The sequence below is a fragment of the Sinocyclocheilus rhinocerous genome, unplaced genomic scaffold, assembly GCF_001515625.1.
Source record: "Sinocyclocheilus rhinocerous isolate Xijiao unplaced genomic scaffold, SAMN03320098_v1.1 scaffold628, whole genome shotgun sequence".
Classification (NCBI taxonomy): domain Eukaryota; kingdom Metazoa; phylum Chordata; class Actinopteri; order Cypriniformes; family Cyprinidae; genus Sinocyclocheilus; species Sinocyclocheilus rhinocerous.
This window is the reverse complement of record NW_015650779.1, coordinates 713303-734103: the sequence shown is the minus strand read 5'-3', so window position 1 is coordinate 734103 and position 20801 is coordinate 713303. Positions and strand designations below refer to the sequence as shown.

The following is a 20801-nucleotide window of genomic DNA, read 5'->3' as shown; positions in this document are numbered from 1 at the left end:
GAACCAGTCCGACGAATCTTTTCAGTTTCGCAAAGCGAAAACACGGGCCGTCCAATAAGATTTGAGCATTACATAGCATGTCCAGAGCAACTGGTGTTACCCAAAAGGTCGACGAGGTGGCGCTAAATGCTCAGAAGACTGTATTGAGCACGAGCGTAAAAACACAGAAGTAGAGGACTTCCAACCAACATACAAAGAATATGAATGTCGAGATGTTGTTGTCGTTGGTGTCTGAACATAGAGATATATTTATATTTATATTCATACAATATATTTTCTGTATGTATCATGTATTTTTATGTATGTATTTTCTGTCTCGTGGTATTTTTATAACAATAAAGGATGTTTATGACAAATGACAAGCAGGTAGCGTTTAGTCCATTATAACATACAAAAAGTGCATGTCTGCCTATTATAGAAGCAAAATCCATTTTAGATCACAAGTTATTACAAGCACTCGATGATGGTTTAAAGGGGGGTTTGAGCAAAAACATTAATTACATACATTTTGAAATGCAGCTTGATGCTAATTGTACCTCTAATTATATTTTCTTGTAATCATTATGGATAGTTTGTGTTTCTGATGAAGAACCAAAAGTTATTTATCTTAATTTAAAGGTGGGGTAAGCGATTTCTGGTAGCCAATTTTGACATTTGAAATCACCAAAACATACTGGAAAAGCTGATCCGATATTTACACGGGTCCTACTTCTTGCCTTAAGCCTCTTTTGTTTTTTATCCGCCATCTCTATCTTTCTTTCTAATGTCCGTCCTGTGCACTGAACACTCTCTCCTCCACATCATGAGTAGACACGCCCCTTACTGCTTATTGGCTACAAGTTTGTTTTGCTATTCGGCCCGAATCAGTTTTCTAAAGCGTTTTTGAAAAATCGCTTACCCCACCTTTAATGCTGTATAATGAGCAGTGGATGATGTAAAAGCCATATATGAGATACATAGGCTACATGAGGAAAAATGCATTGCTGGTCGGTGCCACCTAGCGTGCAGGCGTGAATTAGCAGAAGGCGATTAATCGTTTCGCGCTCGGTGTAAAAGCAAAGTTTGTCAGCGATTCGCCTCGCTTTTTCGCATCGCGCTCAGTGTGAAACGGCCGTAACTTTATTTTATATGTCAAGGAGATGAACGGCGGTGATGTGACTCACCTTGTACTTGCCGTCTGATCTCCTTGGTGAACTCCAGCCATGTCTAAAAGACAAATAAAGCTTTAACTAAAGGCCTGTTTACACTCTAAAGTCTGCCAATTTAAATGCCCAAGCTCTTTTGGGCAGATTCTGATTGGTTGTCAGTTTTTTTTTTTCATTTATAAGTTAAAAAATTGTTGTGAAAGTGATTTCAGTTATATAATTCCTCTGTGTAGTTGTTATTGTTACAACTGTGGTGTAGATTTATAATTCTATTCTTATAGAATTACAGTAGAATGATTAATAAACTTCATAATTATTGTTATAAAATGGTGTTTTATAGCAATAGTAAAGAATATAGTTTAAATAATTGTTTAAATAATTTAAAAAGAAAACAACCTTTATTTCTATTTTGACTAGAATTCCACTCCAAAACTAATCTAAACATGAAGAAAACATGCTGTCAAGAAAAAAAAACATGCCACCTACAGTTAATATTAAAAGAGTGAGTGAGTGCTAACAGATTGAGGCACCTTTATGGTTGTCGTCTCCCATATGGCCAGACCGTAATAGTCCTTCTCTAACAGGTTCAGGTGGTCACACACTTTTGCAAACAGCTCCTGGCCTTTGGCATGCTTCTGGAAACAAAGAAATGTAGTTAAAACACAGAAGACCCTGTTTGGAACAGTACTATTTAAGTATTTTAGTCAGACAACAACTGTAATCCTTATATAGCAACTTGTTAGCGACAAGCATTAAAGCATACAGTGACTTTTAGACTTACGAGATACAACTGTGTGATTTATTTTGTAGAACAAAAAATGAGACTCAAAGAAATTTCTGAGAGAACCCATGGGTTGAAATTCTCTTCAAAGTTTTAGGTCTATGAATTGAGAAGCTCTATTAGCAAGTGAAGTTATGTACAGTGTAGCATGCTACTATAATATTTTTTTTGTTGTTCCTTCAGTGTATACAGTATGGAAACCCATGAGATAAATTAGATTAGATTAGATAGATTATGAGATAAAAAGTCAAAATGACAAAAAGTAAAACTAACAAAAACAGTTGATATGAAAAATAGTTGAAAAGGTGACAAAGGTCATAATTATGTCAGAATCAAATCAAACTTATAAGAAAAATAGTCGTAGTTATGACAGTAAATCGAAATTATGAAAAAATTATGACAATTTTACTTTTTTATCCCATAATTTCAAGTATTTATCTCATAATCATGATGTATGAGTATGGAATAAAAAGTGAAAATTATGAGATTCTAAGTCATAATAGAGAGGCAAGCCATAATTCATAAGTCATAATTATGACATAAAAAGTTATTAAATTATTACGCAAGTTGCAATTATCAGTCAAGTCATAATCATGACAGTAAGCCAGAATTATGAGATAAAAAGTAAAAATGACAAAAAGTAAAAACTATAACAGCCAATTGACATAAAAAGTTTAAATGATGACATAAAAAGTCATAATTATTCTAGTAAATTGAATTTATAAGATAAAAAGTCATAGTTATGACAAAAAGTGAAAATTATGATATACAACTATGTCAGTACAACAATGTCAATATGACAACATTTTTTACTTTAATAATTTCGACTATTTATCTCATAATCATGACTCATGATCATGACATAAAAGAGTGAAAATTATTATATACTATGTCATAACAATGTTTTTTTTTCTTATGTGGCACAAATGTGCTTCCATAATAGAATGCATATTGTGCACAGTAAGCAAATTTTCTGTATGCATGGAATACCCAGATTCTATAGTACACAGGTGGTCAATAAGAATAAAGTGCAGATATGCTGTTCTAAATGGACGTCGGGAACTGGATATTGTTAGACCGCCAGCTCCCGTTCAAATTACACCAGAGTTACCGACCGCTACCGCGTTTTATTCGGGAATTTAATCCCGCGGCGCAAAAAATCTGGTCGGGAGAGCTGCGGGAATGTAGACCTCTAGCTCCTTTCTCTCCCACTCCAACAGCGCTTGGATTAAATGAAAGTATAGTCAAATTTTTTAATTAGCATGTTTTTGTGTTTTGCTTTGGTACCGAAATTGGTACCGAGAACCATGGATTTTCACTGGTATTGGTACCGAATACTGAAATTTTGGTACCGTGACAACACTACAACAGAGCACATTGTGCTGGGTACTGTATCCCACAATGCAATGTGTATGACTTCACTTTCCAGGGTGAATGAACCAGAAGTTATTAGGGACATGATGTTTTTGATTAATTACTATTGTGGGACTGCCAAGGATTAAGACATTTTTACAAGATGATAACTAGTTCACATGCAAAGTAGCGAGGTCATGTGACAACAAAGTAGCACACTGCTGTTTGAAACGTGGAATTATGCAGACGGTTTCACCTACTATTTTTGAAGTATACAGTTCATGTTCTATAAAAAATAGTTGCCTTATATTCCATTCTGAACATAGAGACTCTTGTGTGGAAATAGAATTGTTAGCTTAGCTCGCTACATGCTAACAGCAGAATTAGCTGTGAATGTAAAGCGAGACTTGCGGGTCAAGTTGCTGCTAATAAGGATGTTCTGTTTCACTTAGGATGCTGTCTCTGTAGATAGCAGACATCGAGTCTGCTCAGTCGGTTTTAGACAAGAGCCACACAGTACGATGGCAACAAAAACAGGCCAAAGTGTCAGATCAGCAGAAATAGTCTCTCAGTAGTCTGAGAGTTAATTAGCAAAGGAAGTAAAAGCCCTTGAGCAACGCTTGAGTTTCAGAGTCGCTCTCGCGGGACTAGACAACGATACGGCGCACTTGATAAGCAACAAAAGAGGTGTGTGTGTGTGTGTGTGTGTGTCTCTTACTTCCAGCTCACACTCGAACAGAGTATCATCCAGCAGCTTGACTTTGCAGTGCAGTATCCTGGGGCGGCGAGATGCTTTCTGCTTCTTCCCCTCCTCCTCCTCCTCCTCCTCCACCACATTCTCCTCCTGTTTCTCTTCCTCTTTTTCTCCTTCCTCCTTTACCTCTGTTTCTGCCGCACCTGCGTCTTCCGGCTTGGCCTCTTCCTCTACTATTTCTTTTTCCTTCTCACACTCCTTGTCTTTCTCTCCCTCCTCTCCTTTGGCCTTGTCCTCATTTTTCTTCTCTTTTTTCTCCTTCTTCTCTTTCTTCTTTGCTTTCTCTTTTTTCTCTGGCTTCTCCTTCTGCTTGTCTGCTTTCTCCTTCTTCACCTTTTCCTTCTTCTCCTTCTTTTCCTTCTTCTCCTTCTTTTCCTTCTTCTCCCCCTTCTCCCCCTTTTCTGCCTTGCCGGACTCCAGCTTGGCGTCTTCCTTCTGATCTGCTACGATTTGCTGGAGGAAGAAAAATATGTTAAAAATCCAAAATTTAGATTATTACACAATTAATTCGCTGGAGGAAGACTAATTTGTACCTTTTTAGAACCAAGGTTTCTTACAGAATGATTATTTTAGAGTTTTTGAAAGTAGGCCAACTTGATTGCCAATAACCAATAATTTCGTATGTGTAAAACATAAACTAAAAGCCGTTTTTTTTTTGCAGTCACTGATGATACTAGCAATGATTATAAAAAAATTTCACAAATGGTATCATCATGGTCTAAGCAGACCACCTCGTTCCTCAAGCTGCTACAAAGTAAAGCAAAACATCAACTCAACACCCTGTTCCTTATGCATCATTTCTGTTTACCACCATACTGTATTCATTTTTTTCCCTGAGCTTGTCACAGTGTATTCTGGGATTGCCAAGTAATCCCGCCCACTCTAAAGCGGTACTAAACTGCAGTGGAAACGCAAACCGAGCCAAACCGAGCCGTGCCATGCCGTACTGAGCCGTACCGAGCCGAGTCGTACCACGCAGTAGGAAAAGTGCCATTAGAACACAGCATACTTATACACTGTAAATTTCGGAAGATCCTTCAAACTAGTCTAATGAGAGTTCATAATTTGTACAGGATGGTGAAATGACAAAAAGAACCTCTAAAAATGTAACACTTTCATGCATATAGAATATGAAAATACCCATAGCAGATCTATACAGCTGGTGCTGGGGGAGGTGGAGGGTTTCTGAATCAAACTATTTAAATGTTAAGCAGCCTTAATTTTTTAAGTTGAATTAAATTGAATTTGTTTTTACAGTGGGCCCAATGCATAAATGTTCATTCATATTACTTACTTCAAAAAAAACCTTCCTAAAGTTTGCACGAAATTAAAATTCACGCTATTTTATAAAATCCATGTTATGGATCTTTTCATGAACAATAAATTTAGGCACTTAATTTTTTGTTTAATTTTTAATCAAAATGACATAATCGATAGATTTCTCTCTGGTGACGTATGCAGGACTTCTCTGATCATTTACTCCACTTAAACCCACCCCTGCAAGCTCATGTTCATCTGTGTAATAACTTTGATTACTTAATTTTAAGGATTCCTCTTTCATTTGTGTGATGTTCGCAATGCCTTACATCTGCCTCCACTTTTGAGTGCAACGTCCACATCTCACAACGCAATTAACAACCAATGCATATAGAATCAAGTCCCCGCCCTACATTTGTTCTTTTTTGGTACACGTTTGTACATCGCAATATTCTAGAAAAGATCCGTTGCTACTTCTGTTTTATTGCAACCTTTTTTCTTTTTTTTTTCAAGGGGTCATCAGATGCCCATTTTCCACAAGTTGATATGATTCTTTAGGGTCTTAATGAAAAGTCTATAACATACTTTGGTTAAAATTTCTCAATGGTAGTGTAAAACAACACCCTTTTTAACCTGTCAAAAAACAGCTCTGTTCACAGCAAGCCGTTATGGTGCATTTCCCTTTAAATGCCCCTCTCTTCTGTGGGGTGATGCGCTGTTCTCTGAGAGACTGTAAACTTTAGACGCATTGATCGTGAAACTTGCTAACTAGCACATTATTGGTGATTTGCAAAATTAATTAAAAAAAATATACTCACTTCTTCTGTAGGTGAAGCTGGATCACGAATGATTCACGTGAACATAGACACATTTAGGTACTTAGATCGGAGGATGTATTCCCTTCAAAAACAAAGCTAATCCTCTGCGTCTTCAGCGGCTCAGATGTCGGGAGTAAATGACGACTGCTATGTTCATTATTACATCCAACAACAGAACACCTCAATCGCTATGGAGTTATTCTTGTCTACATCTGCTCCGGCGGTGAAACAATGGCGGACTGATGACAGCTCACTCAGGGCGGGTCTAAGGTAAAACGCTAGTGTCAATCAACAATCGTGGGAGGGGCCTTGGCCTGTGTGACATCACACAGCCATGAATCTGAGAACTGCTTGATTTTAGAAAGGGGTCATGATTTATCAAGATTTAAAAAAAAAAAAAAACACTGGGGGGATTTTTATCATTATAGGGTGGTTGTGTACACACACTGCCAACACACAATTCAGTTCAAACTAAATGTAAAAGTCAATTTTGCATCCGATGACCCCTTTAACATTTGCAAAAATAGTTGGATATAAACTGAGCATGTGACACCTTAAAGGGATAGTTCACCGAAAAATGACATTTCTGTCATCATTTACTCACCCTCAAGGTGTAGCCATTGACTTCTATAGTATAGGAAAAAAAATACTATTGACCACCAGAAACTGTTTACAAACATTTGTATTCTTTTGTGTTCAACAGAAAATGGAATTCATACAGGTTTGGAACAACATGAGGCTGAGTAAATTATGACAGAATTTTCATTTTTGGATGCTCTATCCCTTCAAAATGCTTCATATTCAAGAGAAAAGAGAGCAGAATAAATAATGAAAAGCTAGCATAAGGGGAAAAAAAGCTGAAGCATTTTGACAGCAGTTAGCAATGCCTAAAATACCAGCCGTTCAGTATGAACAGCCTCTCAGAAAGCTTTTAGTGTACTGTGCTGCTGGAGCAGATGAGAGCTGCACAGAGAAGGTTTTAACACGCAATCTTTGACCGTAACTCAACGTGTGAATCTGAGATGTGTGAAGCCCCACAGTTCAGTTGCTTTTGCACAGACATCCCTTGTAACAAGCAAACAGTGAGAAACCCTGAGGTCAAAACTGTCAGTAAGCCCACACACCAGTGGGCTAAGGGTTGCTCTGACTTTTAAAAGTCTTAGAGATGCTTTACTGTTTTGCTTCAGAAGACTTAGAATTTACACTTTTGTCCAAAATGGTGATGCTTAATTAGCACTTCTCTAATGGCACATCGTTTCATTTAATGCAAACAAAATGGATAAACTACAACAGGCTAACATGTCAGCTGTGGTGATGGTAGGGCTGATTTAACAAAATAAATTTCTCAATTTTAATGGATCTTCATTTTGATAAACAGAGATCTTTCAGTCTATGCTATTTTCAGTTGAAAATAGCTGTCTTTACTGTTGTGATGAGTGAATATTGTCAAAAAATACCACACTAAATAGTGACTAAACATGACCCCCTTTTAATACGTTAACCAGGAGTCGCTCTCATTTATAATCACGGCATCGTCTGATAAAATCAACATGCATCTACACTAAGGTCAGTGTGGATATTGTGGATGAGTTCTTCTGTGTCATCACGTTCTTTTAGTTCTACAGCTTCAGTTTCGGAACTTTCATGCTTAGTAACACATACAGCTGTTCCCTCACTACAGTGCAACAGTGAAAAGGGACCCCTTTCAAACAGTGTCGCGTTCCGAACGTTGTTTAAGCGACATACACCGGTATTGCGGTATTTTAAAAATTCATATCATAACAAAAATAAACACCGGTATTCGGTATGAACCGGTATACCGCCCAGCACTAAACACCACTAAACATTATTTGATATGAATGAACATTAGAAGGTATTGTGACTTATGTAATCACTCAATCAGTGCTGCAACTGCAAAATGTCAATAAAACAGCTTGAAAACAACACTTAACATTACATTCACCTCAGGAATGCATTGGATTTCCACAAAATCATTAGTCAGCTGGAAAAAAATATCTTTAGAGAGGAGCATTTTGCTAAATATATGCACAATAGACCAATTCAATGCAGTGATGTCATTGACCCATGAACATTTCCTGCTTGTTGTCAAACTTCTTCAAAACGGTAACAGGAGGCGATTAAGTAACACCTTAAAACGGCTGTCATAACATGTTTTTATCAAAATGTTTCCAATATTTTTTTGGATGCTCAGAAGTTATGTTAATTAAAACTGGGAATGCGTTAGGACTGTTGTGTTAGATAGTTATTGTTTATATCCCTCAAAATGGTCTATATTACATTTAGATTACATTTTTTACCGCCGTCTTTAAGTTTTTATGACAGCCACCATTTAAATGCTTATATTTCGACAACAAATTAGAGTAGAAACATTATCATTAAAAAAGTTAATAGAAAAAAATAATAGAAAAAATGCCTTATGTGCAACTCAGATTTGAGTGTTGATTTTTAAATAAATATGATTAATTACATGATTATGAAATCATTTTTGGTTTTAATTTTCAGCTAAATGAAAACTTTAATTTTAGTTCCAGTAAAAAATTAATTTCAGTGCATCACTACTTTTATGGTGCTTTTTGTCCTTTTCATATATTTTACATCACTGAATTTCTGTCAGAGTTGAATCTTAAATCTGGCTCTAGTTTTAGTACCATTAATCTGTTCCTCTTTCTCACCTGGTTTTCAGCACTGCTGATTGAGTTCTGGTCTAGAGCAACATCGCCCTCTATGCGCAGTTCTGGCTCGGGGTCCGCTATGGGAGCTTTGGGCTCTTCCTGGGCGTCCTTGTCCCGGGCCCTCTCCGTCTCCACCCCCTCGCCGTCCGAGCACTGCGAGCGGCGCTTCAGGAAGGAGGAGAAGAGGCGGGAGAGGCCGCGGCCAGCGGAGGTGCGCTGGCGTGGCTTCAGCTCCTGTTCCTCCTCCGAGCCCCCGGGGGGCGGCGAGGTGCCGGAGGGGCTGTCCTGAACGGTGTCAGCGGGGCCTGGCTCCTGTGCAGCGGGGTCCTCCTCTTCCTGCTGCTGCTCGCACACCTGTTTCTTATGAACGCTCTCCGCCTCGTCTGTGGTCATGGCAGTCGCTGCAGGAAGAGACGATTCGGTTAAAGTCATGTATCTATTTTACAGCACTGTTGAAAGTAGTATTATAAAAGTGTCCGGATGGTATACTATTTCCAGTGGATTTTCAAAGTATGTCTCTGTTAATACGCACTTGAAAATGTGCACATGCAATAGGAAGTAAGTGCGTAAGACTGTCTCAGGTCAGGTCACAAAAAAACAAAGCTCAGTGCCCTTAACCCACACTAAATCCACACTATCTCTAAGATCACTTCGTTTTTGAGGTTAAGTGCATCCCATCATTCATCAGATTAAAAAACTCATGTGGCCACAAGTCACGAGAATTCAAGGAAAACTTTCAGATAGTAGATAAGTGGATATTTGGTAGCAAATCATGAGAATTTGAGGAAAACTATACTAACTATTAGGGGTGTGTGATATATATCATCTGCAATAATATCATAATTGTTGTTTTAACAATATATGATTTGACATTATCGAGTATATCGAAAAAAACAAAAAACAAATAAAACATTATTAAAATCTAGTAGGTTAGACTAGTGTGCGTGTGCATTTAGAGTGTGTTCTTTCACTGCATGATTCAGTCTAATAAAATGCATTTAAAATGATTTCAAAATTCAAGATATGGAAGCAGAAAATGTATATATTTATATAATTTCATATAGTTAATCAATATCACACACAGAGTGCCATTTTTCTCTCCAAAAATCAGCATGATTACAAATGTGAAATTGATTTTATACAACAGATCAATAAACAAAAAGTTCATATTAAGGGACTTATGTTTCAGACACCATATCGCCTATTTTTGCTCTATTTCGCCAACAAAAATTCCAAACACTGCCACAGCACTGTTTTGCGTCTCTGACCAACAAGACGGCATTTCGTTCTTGAATGAATCAACCGTTTAAATGATTTGGTTCAATCGCAATGACTCACTTATTAACAGTGACTTGCTGCCACCTACTGGCGGTTTTAATTTCACATTTAAAATATCTTTTCATTTTTTAAATAATTTCAAATATCAATATTCAACTTTTCATGTTTAAAATATCAAAACCTTATTTATGCATTTGTAACTGCAGGTTAAATGCATTCATGTCCTGCATTAAACAGTGTGTAAATACATCTAAATGCCAATTCAGATGCAGCTTCTGTGTTTCCTCTGCAATGCAAAGATTAATTTTGTTGATACTGATTTCATTTGCTTGGTAACAGCCCAAATGTCTTATTATTCTAATTGACTGATTAAATGTAAGAATTTGACTCAAAAGATGAAGCACACTTTTATAAAAATGGCTTTATAAAGGTAAAAATGCCCATAAAAGGTACAAATCAATTTAAACTTATTGAAAAAGATTAATTTCCATCACTGCTGTGAACCGACCACCACACAGAATATGAAGAATATAAAAAACTTGGAGTCAGCTGTCCACAGTAGTCCTTAAGATGCCAGCACAATAACACACTCAGCAAAATTAGTCTAATTATCGGTATCGATAAAATCCCAGAAAATATCGAGATATCTTTTTTTTTTTTTTTTTAGTCAATATCGCACACCCCTACTAACCAGAGTTGGATATAACGCGTTACACGCACACGTTGGTTTCCTACGGATTATTGTATCAGAGAATATTTGTTTTCGATGACGATTTAAAAATAGACACTTCAAGCTTTCTTTAGATCTTTAGAGAAGCTTTCGGAGACTGAGAATGCAGAAAGCTCACCCGGATCAGCTCTATGTATGACGAAGCAGATATCGTCCTCTTTTGGAAGGCCAAACAAAGTAGTTTAGCTTTCACAACGAAACACACGGCGTCACACACGGTGGGCTTGAGTGAGCGGAGACCTGCGGCTATATGTGGGGGCGTGTTAGAACGAGCCGTTTTAGGTAGGCGTGGTTAACTCTTAACTTTTATAAAGAATATCTCTTTGGATTTGAGACTTTAGTCTTTGCAACTTTACAGATCTTCTTTATTCACCAAGAGCTTGTAACACTTCAAAGAGAAAGGAAAAATTTAAATCGCATCATATGACCCCTATAAATTAATTTCTATATTATACATAATTTGGGTAGTAAAACATGAGAATTTGAGTAAAAACTATCCAGTGTAAGTTAAATTAAGTAGTTATTACATATAATAAATTTGGTAGTAAAACAAAAATTCTAAGAAAATTTTACAGTTTAAGTTTAATTAGTTATATAATTTGGTAATAAAATGTAAAGTGTTGCACATTGTGGTGTAGAGATGAGTATGTGTACAACTGAATATGTGTATTTTGTAAAACACTAGCACCTGTTTTATATCGCTTAATTAGAAGCATCACAATGACTAAACTCCCTCATCTGTTACATAAGGACTTCTTATTTTTTTATTTTAAAGTGCATAGTTAAAAATCAAAATGTGTAAATAAAAGCTACTTGCATTTTTACAACACTATGCTGTAAGTGTGTATCATCGGCTAATCGGCTAGCAGTTCTATACACACACACACACGATCTTCATGAAAACTTGAACACTTGGGGCAAATAAAGGAAATATGTCATGTACTGTAAATAGACAAGTGATCAAATACAATGACCACAAGTGTGGGCATTTTTACGGGCCCTGTGTGTTCATCCACACTTCTTAAGTCAATATTGCTCAAAATCTTTTGCACATGTGACTTTTTTAATGCCAAGGAATGTGCGAACAAATCAAGCAAGACAATAATGTTACATTTTCGGCGAATGCGTTGTAAACCATTCTAAGACCCTGCACTTCTGCCTCTTCAGGACATGGCGCCCCTGGCCATGAGCCAATTGCCCATATGGTTACTCAGACCCTGTGCTTGGTTCATGACAGTTCATCAGAGACGTATTGATGTCCGATTAATTAGCGTCTCAGTTAATAATTTCCGTTTTGGACTGTTCTGTTCAACCCACAAAGCTGTCAGTTAACTACAGATGTAAAATAGTGTATAGTCTTCTATTATAATTCTTTATGGTGCTGTGTGTCTTTTTGAAGCCTAAAAGCTTATTGCAATTGCATTTCTTCAGAATATCATGTTTTATGTTGCACGGAAGAAAGAAAGTGCCTAAAGTGAATGGATTTTTTTTCAATCACTCCTGCAATCTAGGTGTAAGAGAAAGACTGTGTTGAGAGGACCCGACACAAATATGAGTTCAGCAAAGACAAACTGAGCACTGCCACACAACGACAGCCCTCTGTGCATCTCCACTGAACCCTGAACAGTGTTAACAACACAAAAACAACTGAATGAACCTCACACACGCTCTCTCTTACACACAAGCAGCAAACATGTGATAAAATAAATCTTATCTGCCTTTTAATAATGCAACAGTCTATCTTGAAATAATCAGTCAAGCCATATCCAATTATGACAAGATCATACTTTCAGTGTTAAATCTAATTACACAGAGATCACACACAAACCACTTCAGTAAAGGTGTTTGTGAGCCAGCCTACCCTAAGGCTGATGACATCACAGCAGATTTACACACTAAAGCATTATGGGTAGGTGGTCTTTAAAGTACCTGATTCAGCTTGAACTGCGTTGCCCAGGCAACAGTGGATTGCCTGAGGTCAGCTGTGTCAGCGTGCACTCACACAAGCAGCGACGAGGCTTGAGCTCACCAGTAATGAACTTAGTCTTCAATCTGATTACAACTCTTTACTAAATAATGCAATCAATACATCACAATATTTGCTTATGATTCAATAACAGTTCTGAAAATGACTAGTTCTTTTTGTATTAATGTATGCAGTACTTTAAACATCTTTTAATTTAGCATAGGGGTGTCGCGTTATTGACAATAACCGTGATATTCAAATCATGAAATATCGACATCGTGTTAATTTAGGGTATGACGATATACCGGTATTGGCGATAACCACATTATTTAAAATGAACAGGACACTTTTGATAACACGACACGCCTACTCCAGCGCCAGTACCTGGTTGACCTCCCAGGTGGCAGTATTGCGCCTTAACGCTGACACCTGTCAATCAAGAAGAAGATGCAGTGAGCGGCCGCGCTACTCCGAGAAGAACCATGTTCAAACAGTAAGTTGCCATTATTTTACTAGTCATGGAATGGGAAACGTTACATTAACCTGTTAACAGCGGTTTCCTGTGTTCATATATTTAAATAAAGGGGTGATTCTTTTAATAAGTACCGCGTTTTCTTTACTCGTCTAATTTTTTTATTTGTATTTGCAATCAAGTCATGGCCAAAACATGTACGTAGCACTTGATTTCTTTGTTCAAATCTATTACACGATTAAAATAAATCTAGAAAACTGAGTGACCACATTGCTACATTTAAACTCTGTAAAATGTTAAGTTGGTCGCAGTGCCATGCACATAATGCCTCATCTGCAGCCGTTCTAGACGCACATTAATACTGAATTAGAAGCGTGTTAACTGCATGACTTCATTGGCGCCGGCACTACTATATGTTAAAGAGATTCAAATACGGGTACACAAGTTAACAGGTTAAAGTATCAGTTTTGATGTTATAATTTATTCATCATACTGTTGAACTTGAGAGTATTTTCTCTTTTGTTATTTCATAGGGAGCTTCAAAGAAGACAGAGAAAGCCAGAGTCTCAGGTCAGATGTGGCCTGAAGAAGAAGTGAAAATGCATGTGCCCTGTGTTTATCAATATCTTTATGTTCATTGGGTAAAAAGAAAAACTAAATAAACAAAGTAAAAATTGATTCCCCAAGTTTTCTATAGACATTGCGATATATCGATATTGTGAATTCTTTTGGCCACAATAACCGTGGTGTGAAAAATCTAATATCGTGACAGCCCTAATTTATCAGCATGGCTGCTCTTCCATATATGTGACCCTGGAGCACAAAACCAGTCATAAGTAGCCCGGGTATATTTGCAGCAATAGTCAACGATACTGTCACGGTTGAGTTCTGAGGCAAACGAAGGAACGAGGAGACGAGGATAAACTTAACATAAACAGTCTTTTAATAATCAAAACTCCAGAGAACACAGGACAGGCAGAGACACACATGAACACAACATCGACGTTAATACCACACGCTAGATTCAGGGAAACACAGGGCTTAAATAATCAAACTAAACGAGATAATTAAACAACACAACTAGATTCAAATCAACATAATCAGGGCAGGAACAGGAAACTGACCAAATATGGGCATAAACACTGGGACACAGGCAGCACATGGGGAACAAAACACAACACAAGCCTGACAGATACATTGTATGGGTCAAAATTATCGATTTTTCATTTATGCCAAAAATCATTAAGATATTAAGTAAAGATCATGTTCCATGAAGATATTTTGTAAATTTCCTACCGTAAATATATCAAAACTTAATTTTTGATTAGTAATATGCATTGCTAAGAACTTCATTTGAACAACTTTAAAGGAGATTTTCTCAGTATTTTGATTTTTTTGCACCCTCAGATTCCAGATTTTCAAATAGTTGTATCTCGACCAAATATTGTCCTATCCTAACAAACCATACATCAATGGAAAGCTTATTTATTCAGCTTTTCAGATGATGTATAAATCTCAAATTCTGGTTTTGTGGTCCAGGGTCACATTAGACAACTACAGAGCCCATAGTGATGGAAAAAATATATTTCATTACTTTTGTGTTCTCTTCCATTGTTCTTCGAGAAACTTTTGGTGTTCACACGCTAAACTTTGGAATTCTCTTGCAAAACTGATCTAGAATATAATATCGTATTGTTACAATATTACAATGTTGGCACTCCCACCAGCTCCATTCCCACGGCTCTCGGCCCCGCCCTGCTGGCCACAAATATGAGACTTTATTTCAATGCTTTTGATATTTCAATATTTTTTGAAAGTGAACAAAAGGTTTCTCAGGGGAACAGTACTTTGGCAAGAGAATGCAATAGTTTTGTGAGCGAACATAAACGTTTCACAAGCAAAAGTAAAGTTTCTTAGGGAATGCAATAGTTTTGCGAGCGAACGCAAAGTTTCTCAGAGGAAAACACTGCTTTTGCAATAGGACCTAATACTTTCGTGAGCGAACGTAAACGTTTTGTTTCTCGGGTAAATGTTTCTCAGGGGAATAAAATACTTTTGCTAGAGAATACAATAGTTTTTGCACAAGAGTTTCTCTGGGGAACACATTAATTTTGTGATATGGTCAGGGCTCCAGATTAACATTTAAAGGCAGAGTAAGTGATTTTTCAAAAACGCTTTAAAAACTGATTCGGGCCGAATCGCAAAACAAACTTGTAGCCAATCAGCAATAAGGGGCGTGTCTACTCATGATGTGGAGGAGAGCGCGTTCAGTGCATGGGACGGACATTAGCCGAGCCGAGAGACAGATAGATAGAGATGGCGGATAAAAAACAAAAGAGGAAAACGTCTGCGGAACGATAAGGCAAGAAGTAGGACCCGTGTAAATATCGGATCAGCTTTCCAGCGCTGGAGAGAACTCAAGGAGCGGAGGCCTGCGATCGGACGCCGAGGTTGCTTTGTTTCTTCTCAATAGGTGAGTAACACCGTGTCTACAACAACTAAAGTCTGCCTACACTGGACGCGAGAAAGAGGTCAAACGACCGTTGAAAACCATTTGAAATCGGTGTCAGCACGTCATAAATAGAACCCGGCAGCAGTTTTCTGTCGGGATTTGTTGCGCCGCGCCGCTCACGTCCGTAGACACGGTGTAACATTAGTTTTGCTTTGTTTCACAGAACTAATCGTTGCCTGGGTTGCGTACGTATGTGTGGGGCGGAGCTATCAAAATAGGGGCAAGACCCTTTTGGGGTAGGGGCGTGTTTGTTTTGGTGATTTCAACTATCAACATTGGCTACCAGAAATCCCTTACTCTGCCTTTAAGAGCAGTGGCACCAGCGCCACTAAGTTCTACAGATGGTGGCGCCAGGAGCAGATTTGGCAGCGCTGGGGGTGGTGTGCTGGAGCATTAAGATATAGATCATTTAATCATAAAATTACTATTGTTATGCATTAATAAGTGCAGTTACTAATAATATTACATGTTCATTTCTTGTTTATTTTTCTTTTGTTTATTGTTTATACAGATTTGACAGATTCGACTATTTCTACCACAACACCATGGTTACAGTTATTGTTCTGCAGTTTCTACAGTTAGAAAACCTTCTGGTTTTCTGACGTATGTCAGCGCTGTTTATAACAGAGAATTCTGTGCAGAATTTGAATGATTCTCACTAGATCTCGCAGCAATCATTCTGCGGCGAATTCAAACGCTTCTCACTGGATCTCGCAGCACTGTTGCATCTGTGCAGTAACAGTGTCGCGAAATCAACTTTGGCTCCCGAGTAAAGCAGTTCTGAGCTCGGGCAAGTTTGTTTGCGTCACGGTCCGAGCTGATAAACGGTCCGTGCTGCGCAGCTGAAACAGCGCGGTTTAGTTTCGCTTTCGTTTTCGTTTGCCATTTGATGTTTCTCAAATGCAACAGAAATGGCAGCGCTTATGAGTTGGACAACGCGGTGGTCGCGCCAGTGCGACCGCTCACAAAAATTAGTTGCACCGGCAGAAAAAATGGTAGCAAAATGCGACCATTTGGTTGCAGTCTGGAGCCCTGTATGGTGCAACACTGTTGTCAGCGAATGTAAATGTTTTTTGAGCGAATGCAAGGTCTGCGAGCAAATGCAAATGAACACAAAGTTTCTCAGGGGAACACATTACTATTACATTACATTTACACTGCAAACATTTTGTGAGCCAATGTAAATGTTTTGTAAGTGAATGCAAAAGTTTATTTGTTGACTGACATGATCATAAAGGTACGCTCACATTAGTGAAATCACAGCAAGATTTTGCGAGCAAAAAAAGGTCCGCTGTATCTTCTTAATAGCATAGCTATGGAAGAACCACCACTCACACAGAAGTCACTTTCAAACCAAGCAGGTTTTTGTTGCTCAATGCAATGAATTAATGTTACCAACCTGAAAATGAGCGAATCGTGCAAAATCCAGTCAAGATTTCACAATCTTGAATTTCATGTGAGGGTGAAATATTTCCCCATGCAGATTTCACATGAGGTTCAAGTTGGTCAAGTGAATTTGTCACGCTGACCAACAGAAATCTGCTTGGTTTGAAAGTGACTTTTCATATGTTCAAAGATGTTTCATATATCGCTACACTACTGGAACTCTTTTTTCCCACGAAAAACTCTAATATGACCGCACCTTAACTACTATATTATACAAGGATCTCATTGTATATATTTTGCTGGTGTGTCCTCTCTGTACACGTCAACATCGCCCTGGACAAACACAAGAAGCTGATCACACAGCTAACCAGCTGCACCTGTATTACATCAAAGAAGAATCACTGCGACTACAAAGAACATGATCTCACCGAACAAGCTCTTATGCTGTTCTGCTGTCCCGTACAGACTACACTGAGGGACTTCCTCATGACTCCCGACTCAACGCATCATCCGTCCTCACTAGATCTCGCAGCAATCAGTCTGCGGCGAATTCAAACGCTTCTCACTGGATCTCGCAGCACTGTTGCATCTGTGCAGTAACAGTGTCGCGAAATCAACTTTGGCTCCCGAGTAAAGCAGTTCTGAGCTCGGGCAAGTTTGTTTGCGTCACGGTCCGAGCTGATAAACGGTCCGTGCTGCGCAGCTGAAACATAGTGCGGTTTAGTTTCGCTTTTGTTTTGTTTGCCTCAAATGTAACAGAAATGGCAGCGCTTATGAGTTGGACAACGCGGTGGTCGCGCCAGTGCGACCGCTCACAAAAATTAGTTGCACCGGCAGAAAAAATGGTAGCAAAATGCGACCATTTGGTTGCAGTCTGGAGCCCTGTATGGTGCAACACTGTTGTCAGCGAATGTAAATGTTTTTTGAGCGAATGCAAGGTCTGCGAGCAAATGCAAATGAACACAAAGTTTCTCAGGGGAACACATTACTATTACATTACATTTACACTGCAAACATTTTGTGAGCCAATGTAAATGTTTTGTAAGTGAATGCAAAAGTTTATTTGTTGACTGACATGATCATAAAGGTACGCTCACATTAGTGAAATCACAGCAAGATTTTGCGAGCAAAAAAAGGTCCGCTGTATCTTCTTAATAGCATAGCTATGGAAGAACCACCACTCACACAGAAGTCACTTTCAAACCAAGCAGGTTTTTGTTGCTCAATGCAATGAATTAATGTTACCAACCTGAAAATGAGCGAATCGTGCAAAATCCAGTCAAGATTTCACAATCTTGAATTTCATGTGAGGGTGAAATATTTCCCCATGCAGATTTCACATGAGGTTCAAGTTGGTCAAGTGAATTTGTCACGCTGACCAACAGAAATCTGCTTGGTTTGAAAGTGACTTTTCATATGTTCAAAGATGTTTCATATATCGCTACACTACTGGAACTCTTTTTTCCCACGAAAAACTCTAATATGACCGCACCTTAACTACTATATTATACAAGGATCTCATTGTATATATTTTGCTGGTGTGTCCTCTCTGTACACGTCAACATCGCCCTGGACAAACACAAGAAGCTGATCACACAGCTAACCAGCTGCACCTGTATTACATCAAAGAAGAATCACTGCGACTACAAAGAACATGATCTCACCGAACAAGCTCTTATGCTGTTCTGCTGTCCCGTACAGACTACACTGAGGGACTTCCTCATGACTCCCGACTCAACGCATCATCCGTCCCATCCTCCAAACTATCTCTCCATTGTCCCCTCTATCCCCCACCTGTACAAAAGCTAATAAAAAGTCCCCTCCATGCTAATATTGCTTTGAAATTTGGGTCTGTGACTCATCATTTCAACTAGGCGTACTTCAACACTATTTTTGCTTTATTTTTGCCAAGATTAATAGAGATGACAATTAATAAAATGATTGATTATTAAGTTGTCATTCTAGTTGACAGCACACAGACAAGTAAATGAATACAGGCTCAAATAGCTCCCTGTTGAATCATCTTGTCCACACACACACAGGTCTGCTATTCAGCCGTCGTTCTTTCGCATTCACTAGCAAAGTAATTACAAAGCCTCATTATGAGGGTCCAAGTTTAAGCACATGCAGTCTCTTGAGGACAGACTGGACTAAAGAAGACCATCCCATTCATGCAGAACGGCTCCTTCTGTTTGAGTCAGAGTGTTTATTCAACTAATCTGGCACTAAGATGCATTTAACCTCCCTCTCACAACAAATAACACTTTATTCTCAATAAATCAACAGGTCAAGGAACTTTCCTTGTCATTTAGTGTGTGTGAGTCAGGTTTTGAAATGTCCCCACAAGTACAGTAAAGTCTGAAATCACTCACATCATGTGGATCAGCCAACAGTCCTCATGAGGAAAACAAATACAGAGTTCTGGCATGAAACTCTAGATGGCGCAGTCTGATAGGTCTAACTCAAGCTGACATAATGCCATCATTATTACATGGCACAGCTGATTGGTTCTCTCTTGTATGGGTAGCCAATGAGCTCGCTGCTCAACATTCAAATATATGACTAGTGCTTGCTGTAGCAGTTGCAGCATGCTTCAGAAACCCTCCACCTTCCCCAGCTCCACCTGTATAGACCTGCTATGGGGTCTATCGAATATGGGGTGCTATTCGATTTCGGCCTCCAATGATTATGAAAATACAATTATCAAGATAAAATGATTATTGCACCCCATTCCGCCCCTTTCCAGCGGTGCACTTTCGTTCCTCCATAAAAGTCCAATTTTACATGCAAATCAGTAAAATCATGTAATGTGACTTTTGCAAAATGGCTTGGTTTATTGAAGTGTATTAGATTTATTAGTGTTTATAAAAGCGTGAAAGAGAACTTGCGCTGTTCCTCAGGAGGATTTCTGTGATGCACCCAGAGACGGAACACAACACAGACATAAAGTCATCTTTTAGCTCAAGCTGCGCACCTAAAAATGTGTGAAAATGCGGCGCTTAGTGATTATTCATGTAAACCTTCGTCGGTCATGTAATAAATTAACGTAAAGAGTTGAGAATGAAAATACACAATAAATTGGATCTGTGTGGCTCTTAAAGTGACAGCGGGCTATATTCCTGCTGCAACTGTGTGCTTAATATTAATCAAAAAACAAAAGACAAATTCAAAATCACACACTGCTCTTGAGTGAAGGACTTTTGTAGCTTTAATAAGACAACGGCTCTGTGTAGTTAATGCTGCTCAATGTGAAAGCACGCACGTGATGGAGATTTACCGCTGATTACAGCAACGGCTTTCTGACAAGATGCGCGTTAAATATCGCATGCGATTTATCGTGCAGCCCTACTCAAAATGAATAAAAACAGTCAAATGCAAACTCAGAATATTATATAAACCTGCAATAATTAAATATGTTAAACATGACAAATATCATTAATGTATTTAATCCCATTTTATTAACCAATGTCTTCGCTACTGACCTTCGATGATCCAATTCAATCATACTAAGCAAAAATAACACATTTGTGTTTCATTTTAGTTATTGCTGAATAGTGTTGAACTTTCTTCTCCTGCGTCATATTCTTCATGCAATTTGTTTGAGCTGCGCCCTCTACTGTACAGACGTGAATTTACATTTCCTTCAGCCTGAGGCG

General features: G+C 38.3%; 1 protein-coding gene and 1 long non-coding RNA gene across 2 annotated transcripts in view; both read right to left on the bottom strand.

Moving 5' to 3' along the window:
* Positions 1–1162: 1162 nt before the first annotated feature.
* On the bottom strand, positions 1163–4266 carry LOC107712608 (uncharacterized). The gene is made up of 3 exons (XR_001636805.1): positions 3998–4266; positions 1676–1780; positions 1163–1206 (listed from the first exon to the last, which is right to left on the bottom strand). It is a non-coding gene; the product is annotated as an uncharacterized LOC107712608 (long non-coding RNA).
* Positions 4267–4268: 2 nt separating this feature from the next.
* Positions 4269–20801, bottom strand: part of LOC107712593 (protein 4.1-like) — a 32084-nt gene continuing 15551 nt past the window's right edge. The window contains exons 2-4 of the mRNA XM_016517911.1: positions 8802–9202; positions 4344–4486; positions 4269–4281 (exon numbers count right to left, since the gene is read on the bottom strand). Coding sequence (XP_016373397.1) covers positions 4269–4281; positions 4344–4486; positions 8802–9194 — 549 coding nt within the window. The 5' untranslated portion in view covers positions 9195–9202. The remainder of the gene's footprint in view (positions 4282–4343; positions 4487–8801; positions 9203–20801) is intronic.